This window comes from Falco rusticolus, chromosome 7 (assembly GCF_015220075.1).
Source record: "Falco rusticolus isolate bFalRus1 chromosome 7, bFalRus1.pri, whole genome shotgun sequence".
Taxonomy (NCBI): Eukaryota; Metazoa; Chordata; class Aves; order Falconiformes; family Falconidae; genus Falco; species Falco rusticolus.
Window position 1 is genome coordinate 570512 of NC_051193.1, and position 12202 is coordinate 582713.

The following is a 12202-nucleotide window of genomic DNA, read 5'->3' on the forward strand; positions in this document are numbered from 1 at the left end:
AGGTTAGCATTTCACCACTGGAATATAAATAAGTAAAAACCTACCCCCACTTGAGAAATGTGTGCGCTTGTCTTGTTTTCCAACTGTCGAGCTGCCTTACCTGAAGCTTCTAACTTAGATGTAACTGTTAGTGTTATTTTTATTTGCACAAAGTCAAAGTGAGAGTACTGGAGTGGCCAAAGATGCAAATTTTGAATAATCTGAACAACGAAGACTGTTCTCAGCGCTGAATGTCTTGCCGAAGGTGAAAAAAGCTTCTGAACTGCCTGGATTGCTATATCTTGCTTCAATTTCTTGTTCATAAGCTAGGATACCCTGTTAAAGTGATGGGTGAGACTCTTTCCCAGAACTCAGCCATGTCTCCTCTCTTCCACGTCCTTCGCTAACCTCAGTGCCCTAGTTTCAGACCCATCACCCGCTCACTGATCTGTCCCATGTGTTTGACTCGCTGGCAAAGAGTAGGTTGTGCCAACTGGCCATCTGGCTACTGCCTCTCAGCTGCCAAACAGACCCAGCAGCCTGTGATTTTTCGTGGTCCGTTGGTTGTCTAACCACATCTTGCAGCTGGTCAGCCAAACAGATGGCTACACTAATGCATCGTTTGTTTAGGTTGACTTAAGAGCCATGCGCACAGTGCATGGGGCTCTTAAGTCATCCTCAACAGATGATGGTTGTTTTTTAAATGAGGGGGGGGAAGCAGCTGGTGTTTTTAATTACATGTCCCTGACTTCCCAATATGTGGTTTTGGGGTATTTGCTGTAGATCAGAAGCAGCACCTTGTGATGGTCTTGATCCTGACTCACTTAAAACAGTTGCATTTCTCCTCTTTGGCTGAGTGAATTGGATTGCTGTGGTAGTGAACTTGAGGGTGCTGAAGACAGATTGGCTGACATAAATGCCATTTGCCCAAACTTGGTACATATTTAGAATTGAAAACAAAATCATTTGTATATCAGGCACTAGGGATAGTAAGTAAATCAGTCAGGAAATTGCTTCGGATAAACAAAGTGTTATAACACACAACTACTGACAGTATCTTTGTAGATTCCTGCTCAGAATCTATGTAATCTTAGATTAATGTATGTAATCTTTAATTTTAAGGTTTGGCTATTGCATCTTTAGCATGTGCCACTTCACCACAGTGTGAAGATTAACCAGCTTGCTTATGATCTGTCTCAGTAAACAGGTAGTTTGGTTCCAGCATTACATCAGACAAGTTTTATTGATTTGCAGGAACAGAGATAATGCTGCAAAGGTGGAGAGAAGCCAAGCACAGGGACAAAAACTCCCACCTTCATGAACATGAACATAATTAGCAGCTGGAGATAAGTTTGGATCCTTACAGTAACATAATGTGAATAGCTGTATTGCATTTGCAGAGGCCTCCCCAGCAGCAAATGTCACGATAGCAGTATCCCCATGGAGATGGTGAATTGCTTTGTAACCCAAGCTCCGCTTTGAAGGTTCAGCAGCTGTAGTAGATCCCTCCAGGTATACAGCTCTCGCATTTATTCGGCTGGTGCCCAGATCCTGCTTGCATGGTTTTTCTTTTTCACGTTTCTCAAAAGTTTAAAGGTATTTGGTTTCTGACTAATGTATAGTTTCAAACCACAGACTTTACAAAAGAGATTTCACTTCTGAAAAAGTCAATTTACAGAGAAATTCAGTTTTAACTTGGAAAAAGCAACACCTGTTAATTGAGTGGCCTTTTTTTTTCACTACACTGGTGTAAATGTTTTGTTAATACTGGTTAACTAAGTAGCATGCTGTATTTGGGCAACGAGCCATATGCACTGATAATGGCAATTAGGTGTAAGGTTCTTACAGAAGCTCTATTACTTATCTTCTTTTTTTAAACCTCTGTTGCTTTTTGCCAGTTACTATAGATTTAAGAACTCCTCTTTACTCAAATATCAGGTATTTCTATTGCACAGATGTGATGCTAATTATCACTGGGGGGAAGAAGAAGGAGCATGCCTGAAATATGAGCAAACCAGTCTCTGATAACAGTTTTGTCCTGCAGAGATGAATGGTGTGTCCTCTGCTTTTTGCCTTTTTTTATGTGGCTTTGGAGAAGTTAAATGCTACTGAATGTTCTTCCTCTGTTACTAAAAGCAAAGTCACATACTGATAAACAAGGAGAAAAGATATTTTTCCAATTCTCTGAAGAATTTATCTTCTTTTAGGTGTTGTGTTTTCACTCTAAGCTGCTCTTGTATCACATGCCAGGACTGATTGTTCAGGAAGGAGATGGCATGTATGTATGGAAGCTGTTTTCTGCAAATATCAAGCTCACTGCTTAGGGTTGATCTTTCTCACTGCAAATACAGATAGCCATGAGGATGTTACTTTTCTGAAGTATGTGACGAGCAGCACAGTTGGATCCCAGCCTGAAGAGGAGCTGAAATGGGAAGATGAATGCAAAACTGAGCGTATGGCCCAGAGTAATAAGATTGAAATAGGCTTAACTGGTTGTCGTTTCTTTGGACAGGCTGCAGATTAGGTGGTCTGTAAGAGCTTTGGTTTCCGAAGCAGCTCAACCTACTAGCAGGGGTATGGTGACAGTAAAGAGCAGGGGATCTTGCTTGCCATCCCTGGGCCGGAATCTGCATGCTTTCATTGCATTTTGTGCAATGCCAAGCCCTGTTTTGCAGCTCCTGGTTATCTGCCAAGTCAATTCTTCTGCTGCCTTAGGAGTTGGAACATGCCTGAAGTGTTATCGCCTTCTGCCATTATGAGGTCCGGCATCTCCACCCCGAGCTCATAGGAGAGCCAGCGTTATGTAAAACAGCCTGAGGAACGAGCTCACTGAGCTGTAAAATTGTGTGATGTCAGTAGGTGCTCACTGCTCAGGAAAAATGGGATTTAACCTGTTAAACCTAGTGCTATGATATGCTGTGGCTATGAACTTCCCCTTAGAAAAGATATCGCCAGCTGAGCCTGGCAGCTGCCTCCTTATATTGACTCACAGACTTACCCAGTGGGTATTTCTTGTATGTACCCAAAATCCTGAACCACGAGCCATGTTGGGGATAAATAAGCCTCTTCAAATGTCTCATTTTTCCCAGTGTTTTGCACCCTTACTTAGTAAAGCGATTAAACAGGCACTAATGTAAAATTATTCTGGTTTCAGTAGGTTGGAGGGCTTTCTAAAATAAGCGTTAAGTTTTGGATTGACTAGGGGACTTATTTTGACGCAGCTGTAGACTGGAGCCCAAATCTTTTTGCTCTAATGCAAACATTATCAGACATTTTCAAAACAGCATGTTCAAGTATCACTTAAAAATGACAATTAATGCAGCTTTTCTCCCTGCTTGGAGGGGAAAAAAATGTTAGGAGGCCTAGGTCCTGTATGTTGCATGTGTCCTCCCTTGATAGGCTGCTGCACCAAAGGGATTGTTGGAGGTGTCTGTGTTTTCATGTGGTGCTCAAAGAAGTTTCATAATGTCCAGAAGTCTAGAAATGAGCGTGAGTTGCGCAGAGGTCTCACAAAGATTCAGCACATCTCAGGAGCAAGCCCCGAGCTAGAAGAAAGGCTGCCTATTTGTACATTGCCAAGCCAGAGCAGGTTGATCAGGTCTAGGAAGGTGTCCCCCAAAAGCAAGAACCACCCAGCTGACTCCCAGGCTGCAGTCTGAAGCCAGGAGCTCTGCTTTAAAACAAGTAAAAGAATTTTAAACAAACAAAACAAAACCAATTACAAAAAATTATAATAGCATCCGTTCTTTGGGCTAGTTTTGTCTTCGCTTCTAGAATAATGCTAGGTGTGGAGGGCATGGGTAAGAGTAGGTCCTGGGTAGGATCTGCACTAGGAGCTGTTACTTGGAGACATGTGCTTTAGAAGGGACAGCAAATCTGGCACTGCAAAATCAATGTGGGCTCACCTCTTGATGCATGTGGGATCTGGTCTCTGCGGATGCTGTGCTCTCTAGGGTGAGCTCTGCTTGGTCTTTAGGATGACTAGTTGGATGTTTGCTCCATTACTCAGCCCTGACCCATCATCAGAAGGTATTGTTCCTACAGCAACAAGCTAGAAGGAAGGGTCAAAGCATTTTTGATTCACGTCATTCATGAGAGCCACGTACTTGTGGCTCTTAACGTTGACCTGTGAGAATAGTGCACATGACAGGTTGATCAGTTTGGGCTCCTCTTCTGGTCTGCAAACTGTCCGTGTATTTGGCACATCTTACTGCCAGGGCTTGAGAAATCCACTCTGTTAGGTTTCCCATATGAATGCTGGAGACTTAATGTATCACTTCTCATTTAGAGTATGGAGTTCATAATTGTCAGTGGAGCTACCCAAAACTGAGGCATGAACTTAATCACTGCTCCATCAAAAGCTTTGCCTGAACTTGAAGGCCTTTTGTTAGCACAGTTATATCATCTCAGCTGTATTACAGATCTTTTGTCTTACTAAGATAAGATGTAGCTTCTATTCATGGCTTATTGTACTGTGCAGATTCACTTCCTCCTGTAACCAGTACTGCCTTCGCTCTTCCATTTGAATACCAGTGCTGCCTTGGAAGAGGAGGAAGAAGAAACAATTACACCTTGGGCAGTGTGACAGCAAAACTGAGGGGTAGATCTCTGTCTGGTGCAAGCCAACGGAAAGATTTTTGGGGATTTGCTTTGCTATCATATCTGTCAAAGCAAGAATCTTGGGCTGCAGCTTTAGAAAGGGTTTGGAGTTCAGGAACTGGACCTATTTGCACCGCTTTAGTTCAGAGTCTCTGCAAAGCATGTGCTTTGAGGGGGATGAACTGGAGAATTAATTAGTTTACCTTTGGCTGCTAGCCTGACATCTCAGGCTAGTGTTTTGCTAATCCCAGTATTTTAACTGAGGAATTTAATTACTAAAATTATCTTCTGTCTTGTCCTCAGCCTTATGAACCAGACTATAATAGGCTGGATTACGGCTCCATGTACACGGAGGGTGTTAGCTCCTTCTCTGCCTTGGAGGAGCACTGTCTCCCCAGTATTATCCTATATCCAAGTTTGCTAGATGGTCTGTGGACCATCACTCCCTGGATGGACTTGCACCCCTGCACGCTGAGTGCCAGCACTACCCTGGAATGGTGCATCTCCATGATTGTGACAGCGGTCATGGGATCTGTGGAGGATGAGGTTCCCATGTGTTCCTTCTTGGTGTTTTTGCTGTCTGAAGCATCCAACTTTCCCATGTATTTGGGCTAGAGCTGCCCTTGGTCTGGCTCAGTGTATTCAAATGGAGCATCCTGATAGGAGCTCAGTCCCTGTCAAGAGGAGGGGGAGAGGAAGTGTCAGAGGGTGAGCTGCGGCTGGAGCTGCTGATGTGACTCATTTGCTGGTAGTTAATACGGAGCAGATAATCTAAGTGTATTTAGGCTGCCTTCCCTTAATGTCTTTGCATGTTCTCCCCCCACCAGCTGTCAGACAGCATGAGGCTGGAGCCCTTATTGGTCTCAGAGTGAAGTAGTTTATCCTGCCACCTGCTTTGCTGCTGAGTTGGCCTTTCAGCTCTTTCAGTGCTTTGAAGCCACTTCTGAATGCCTGAGTGTTCCTGATGCAAAACCTCCTTTCAAGCCTCTGTTTCCAGCCTGGACATAATAGCTTTTATTAAAAGACCTAAAGAAATAGTTTCAAACAGCCCTGCATTGCAAGGGTTAACACTGGGGCTCAGCTTACACATCTGCTTGCATAAAACACCTCCTCTAAGGATATTTAACCTCACATTTAAATGTCTGCCCTGTGTTAAACAGCATTGCTAGTTACCATAACAGGTTGAAGCTTGACATAAAACTGTTGATTTCCTGATGGATGTTAGAGCAATCGGCTCAGTGCTGGGGCTGGACTGGGAGTGCCTGATCCAAAATTTGGAGGCCAAAACTACACTGAGCAATGTAGCACAGAAGGTGTCGAAAGAAACTAAATGCAGAAAATATGGAGCTGTTTAAAGTAAAATTTCCCCCTGGTGTTTTAGGATTTAAAGATGACTGTTTGTCTTCTCTCATGTTCATAATGTCTTTGAGTCTTCCAATGCTGTTGCATTCTATCTGTATGCAAAGGAGGACGTGGCATGTTTTTTAAGGGTGTCACATAGATATGCTAGAGCTGCTTGAACTCCTCCTACCTGCTCTGAAGTATGTCACTCCCTGTCCTGGACTTTCTCAATAGTTGGTCTGTTCTAAGCATCAATATCTATTACAGGAACTGGAAAATAAATGTGTAACAGAGCCAGGCCAAGCTAATCCTCCAAATAAGCACTGATAACTTCCAGTCTAGGTTGCTATTGAATTTTGGAGCTCAATGACAGCATGACTTGTGCTGTAGCAGTGCTAGCCACAATGGGCAAAGAAGGTCAGCATTTCCCTGTGTAAAACCATGGGCAGATTTTTGTGGTGGAGGCTGCCCTCCTTGAAGGATATGGTGGGACTAGAGGAGGTCAGAAAAGCAACAGAGATGTCAGGATGATGGGACAGATCAGCTACAAGGACTGTCTGAGCATCCTTCCCCAGTGATATCTCTTCCAGGAGAGTTTGCTGTCAGTCAGAGAAAGCGAAGAGGTGAAGGCAGTGATTGCTCAGATTTCCTAGCAGAGGAATTGGAGGACAGTGAATGATACAACAACTGGCAACTTCAGAACATGCAGAGTGATGCTCCTTGACACCTGTAGCTCTGCATCTCTGCCGCAGATTGCTAAGGAGGCCAGGGGCTTGGTTCAAACACCAGACAGGTTCCTGGAGGGAAAATTCACCTCCAGCTGTAGTACACTTGGGTACCATCTCTGGCTCAGTCATGGAGCCACAGTATACCCACAGCTGTCTGTGTGCTTGCCTTATTATATTCATCCTAGGCTGTTGCCCTTCGGGCTTGCTAGAGCTAGTATCAGACTAGACACTGCTTCATGCTTTGGGGTCTTGAGAATGGGGTTTGTTCTTGTAGTGTATTTTTTAATATCACTGGTACCGTATTGCAACTGAGAGTTGTTTGCTTTATTGGAATACAGGGATTGCCTTTGTGCTGCTGGCATGCAGAAGGCATTTTATACATGTTGCCTGCCTGTTTGTAGAGAAAGAAATAAAAGCTGTGTGTTGGTACAAAAGTTATTTTCACATGCTGCTTTGCAGTAGTTGCTCTGATACGCAGCACGATTAAGGTAGTGAAACTCCCTATAAATCATAGGAAAAAATTGTTCAGTGTCTAGCAGATTCAAGGCATTTCTGAATGAAATGATGCTCTGGCTCTTCATGTGTTCCCCAGACTTTTTTAGCATGATGTGGATAATAAAACCTAATGTGTCTGGGATACCTCCTCAAATGCTTGCATCGAACATAAGTGCTACCATAAAACATGATTACCGTATGCTGAGCGGAAGATGGTGTTTGTCTGCCCTGGTGAACTGCTGCAACTTACTATTTTGAGGCTTACACTTTGTTAAAGGCATGAACAAACCTCAGCAGGGAATTGAGAAAAGACAGCTCCTTGCCATCAGTGATGTGTTTCTGTGTCATGTCTAGCTGCAGGGCTTGAATGTGAAACTTAAAGATTATTTTTTTCTTTTTCCTTCACAGGTAAAAATCTCTACACCAATGAATATGTAGCGATCAAACTGGTAAGTAGAAGCTTCAGGTGTTCTTAAATGACTTGTACTTAATGTTAAAAATTCAGACAAAAAGCAACTTTCTCACTTCAGGCTTAATGCTGCTTTCGCCTTCAGCTAGAATAACTTTAAGATAAATTCACAAGGACACTAAAAATGAGGAAGGAACCCATCCCTCTGCCTGCTGAATGTTTTTGGTACCTGGATGGTGTGAAGCTGTCTTATACCAGTGAGAGCCTTGTTCCTCTTTCCAAGCTAGCTGCCACCTCCCAGGGAACGGCATGGATTGCAGGTCTGCTGCCTCTTCCCACTCCCTGGGTTCAGCCTTTCTTCTTCAGGAAGACAGGCTCTAGATGGGCTGTTGCCAATGTCTGGTTAGGAGTGGGGCACTATGCAGGCTGTTGCTCCATGTTTTTGGAGTCAAGAGCCAGGAAAGGGGGTGTTTCAATGATTAAAATTCCCTTGAGAGTAGCACAACTCAGTCTGGTGTGATGCTGAGAGACTGCAGATGCAACAGGTAAAATCCAATACAGTGAAGGTCAGTCTTTCCTCTGGCTGGTTTGGGTGGCCAAGGATACAGCATTTTCAGAGTGATTTTCTCCTTTTACATCATAAGAGGGTAAAAATGAATTAAATTGGCTCACCAAAGCATCGCAGGAATTGCATTAAAAAAATGCAAGCCCCAACAGTACCAAACTTCAGAACTTGTGCAAGCCATTTTACTCGCAGCTCTCTTCTCATCCAGCATTACAAGCCTCATTGCCAGGTCTCAGATTATTTTCTGCCCTGCAGTTGATGTGCCCATCCTCAGGTGCATGCAATGACACCTTCCATGTTTCTTATACCTGGATCAGAGAATGGTTCAGGTAAAAAGCCTTCTGAAGACTGCTACAGGGCATGAGGGCACTGTGGTCAGTGGTGGTTCAAAGCAGGAGTCTTGGGGATGGGGAAACGCTCTTAACTTGTAGCTCTTTCTGAATTATAAAATAACCCAGTTAACTGCCTTAACTTTTCCTATCTGTAAACTAAGACATTCATTAATCTCTTGGGGTTTTCAAATTTGATGTCTTCAGCTGATGTGCTCTTTCCTTATCTGTATGCTCCTTAATCACAGATTCAAACCCTAAAATCTGAAGTTAAAGTTGTAATGATAATTTCATATTGGCAGCAGCCACACCTGTTTGCCCAACTGATGTTGTCTGGCAAAATGACAGGAGTCATTCAGATTACAGAAGACCAAGATGGACTTGGTGCATTAACTCTGATCACGTTCAAGTGCCACAGATTTTATATCTCTAGCATTCTCCTTATATGGTGCACAGTGGATGAAAAATAATTAGGGCTTTGCAAGAGGGACTTGTTTTCAAGCCTGTTGGCATATGTCAGAAAATATTCCCTAAAATAAATAAATAAGTGCCTGCAGTAGAGCTTAGGATGTCCTTTATTTGGATTCACATCAGGAAGGAGGACTAGTGCTTGTTGAGTAGCTTGCTCTTTGGGCAGATCTGATAATTGAAAGTTCGCTGTGTACACGGACGAGGTGTTTTATTGAATCAATAATACTTCTAATTTGCTTTCAAAGATAGTCCCACAAAGTTATACACTGGAAGTGTAAGGAAGCAATAATACAGGAAAAACACAGCTGTATTAGTCCAAAGGATGCTTGTTTCTCACAAAACAATGCCTGCAGTGCCACCTCCCAGTATCCTGAAACCTTTTGATAACCGTATGGCAGAGCTGAATGGCATTACCATATTGCAACATCAATCTTACCTATTTTTTCTGGTAACATTCTCTTTTCTTTCTTTTGTTTGTTTTCTTTATTTCCCCCCTTCCCCCCAGTAACTGACTGTTACGCTGCAACACACTCCAGGTTTATTTGCCCTGTTGTGAGGCTTAAAATCTCTGGCCTTCACACTGGAAGGACTGGAATAGCCATCTGCCAGTGGCCATCCAGGCATTCACATACCTGCTCGGTTTTAGAGAGGATTAATGAGGGAACAGTAGAAGATACGGCAGTTTTTTGGCCTCCTAATCTTAGACCATATTCTCCAGGAATAAGAATTATCCAGCCTCCTCAGCAGCAAATATGCTTCTCTTAGATGTGTACTTAACCATAATTTTCTTTATCCTTTGAAAAATTTGCAGACTAGTGGTAGAGTAGCTGCTTTCAACATACTTTAAAGCAACATTTTCTTTTATCTGCATTGTTGGACCAAGTCAGAACTCTGCTTCAAGTCCTTCTAGCTGTAAGATAATCTTCTGCAACTGCACTCCTGCTGTCTCAGCTATTCGTGCCTCCCATCATGATGTTAGAGCTGGAAAATTAGATTTGTGTGATGGATGCCAAACTGCTGATCAGGAGGTGCTGCAGAATTTAGTGCTAATGTCTTATGGTTTGTCTTTGGAGGCGAGGATTGTGCTGCATCTTGGAAAACTGCTGGCAGTGGAGAGTGGTGCCCATGTTCTGACTTGTGTGGTGTCACCATGTAGCTCTTCATCCTGCTCTTCAGTTGAACATCGTTTGGTTAAGGGCATCTAGTTCACAGAGGAGTTTGTCTTCTGAAGTGCCTTAGCCATATTGACTGATTTAATTGCCTTAGGGTTTTTAATGCTGAATTGCACGTAGTAGGAATTTCTTCCCTGCGTGAAGCCAGCCTATTAACATACAGATGTAGTCTGAGTGCAGGTACCAGGCTGTACCCTCTCATAGCGATCGTGATGCTGTTGGTTCAAGCTGTGGATTTTTGTATGTTAGGCAGTAGCAATTCAGTTATTTTTGCTACAAACGCAACATCTGTCAGCATTCTTAAGCCCTTGGCCTACAGGACAACCATCTGTTCTGGTATGATCTTCTTGGAAGCTGCCATGACTCTGGCAAGCATCCAGAATTTGAGCTGCAGCAACTCCTGATGCAGAAGTGGATTTGGCTTACTTTTCCCTGATTTTGTCACAAGCAGCATCATGGCCTGATACATTAATCCTTCTACCTTTATCCAAATAGTTTATTTGGGTAAATAAACTATTCACTGAACAGGCTGAGGTCCTATTGCCCTAAATCCCTTTGCTGTGCAGGTGTCTGTAAATGTTCCCTCAAGCCACCATCAACAATTATCTTAATTTAAATGTGACTTATAACAAACTTGGTTTTGCATTGCTTTATATTTATATAATATATATTATATATATAATATAATATATTTATATATGATACAACCTTCAGTACAGGTTTAGTTTTGCCTTTGGAGTATTTTTCACCATTTTTTTTTCAAAGTAGTTGGTCATATTTGATTTCTGAAGTTTTTAAACATCAGAAAATTGAGAAGCAACCAGCAGCTTTTTTTCCCCTTGCTGGCAAATGGAGGCGATGACTTGAATTGGTGATGAACATCTTGGCTGGAAGTTGAACTGCCTGAATTCCTGTACAAAAATAATTCTTCTGGCTTAAAAAGAATTCTTGAATGTGGAGTTCATGCCAAATGCAGACATTAGTCTTACAGTACAGACCAGAGGTGGATCAGCTTAAAGCCTTTGTGTCCTCCTGTGGAGACAGAAGAGTTACTCCGCTGCATCAAAGGTGTTGGCTCAAACTCTTGTACATGTCCAAGATGCTCTTGCTCTGACTCATGGGAGCTGATGTGACACATGAAAGGACTTTTTTTGTGTTGGTCTTGGGGGCAAGCTTGTAGATGATGAGCTCATCAAATAGAGGGCTATTTAGCAGGTATTTGAAATTCAGACTAATTTTGGTGCTCTGCTACAAATTTTACATAGTTTTGAGCATGGAGCATTTATTTTCTCAAAAGCAAGCAAATAAGCAACATCCAAACAAAAATTGAGGCCAGTATTAACTTCTTTTTCAGAGATGTCTGGGCAGTAAGTGAACCCACATTACTGCCTGTCCGAAGTGCATCATTTTATTGAAAATGTAATTACTCAATGAGTCTCTTAATCCTCTCCATGTTAACTTTCTATTTTTAGAAGCTTTGTAATCTTGCATGTTAATGCCTTTATGGATCATAGGCATTAAGTTTTGTACATAAAGTGCAGATGAGTAACAGTTGAGAAATGTAATGTTTTGGGAGCATTGCAGACTTACCCGTTTTTTTTATTCTGTGCATAAAAATGGAATATTCTTGAGTGCTTTGAGATGTTTGACTGACACCTGCTACTGAAGGGGGAGACTTTTTCCTGTGTTTTTACCAGGTATCTGGCTGCACTATAGTGCTTGCTGCAAGCAAGATTGTACATTTATGGAACTGTGGTCTGACTTAAAACACAGATCTATGACTCAGTGTTTTTAAAAAATATAGGCTAGTGACCAACAAAAATAGTGTGGACAACCACAGTCCGCAGAGTGAACTTGAGCCTTGATCTTTTGCAACCTTGACTTTCTTCCTGCCAGTGTTCAAGGTCATTCTTCAAGGACCAGGAGCTTTGTTGAATGTTTCTTGGATTTCACTGCAATGAATGAGCTTTGTATTTAAATGAGGAAGTTTCTCCTCAAAGTGCAAGTCTTACTGCTTTTTGTTCTCTGCCTATTTAAATGACGTCTAATATTGAAGTCTGTCATTAGACTTTCCATCTAGGGTGTTTTATCTTGAAACTTGAAGCTTTATGTAC

At 42.3% G+C, this 12202-nt stretch overlaps 1 protein-coding gene across 5 annotated transcripts in view; it reads left to right on the forward strand.

Moving 5' to 3' along the window:
• CSNK1G1 (casein kinase 1 gamma 1) overlaps nt 1–12202 on the forward strand; it is a 108157-nt gene that overhangs the window by 43340 nt on the left and 52615 nt on the right. For all 5 annotated transcript variants that reach the window (XM_037394103.1, XM_037394102.1, XM_037394106.1 and 2 more), the window contains one exon: nt 7551–7591. In XM_037394103.1, coding sequence (XP_037250000.1) covers nt 7551–7591 — 41 coding nt within the window. The remainder of the gene's footprint in view (nt 1–7550; nt 7592–12202) is intronic.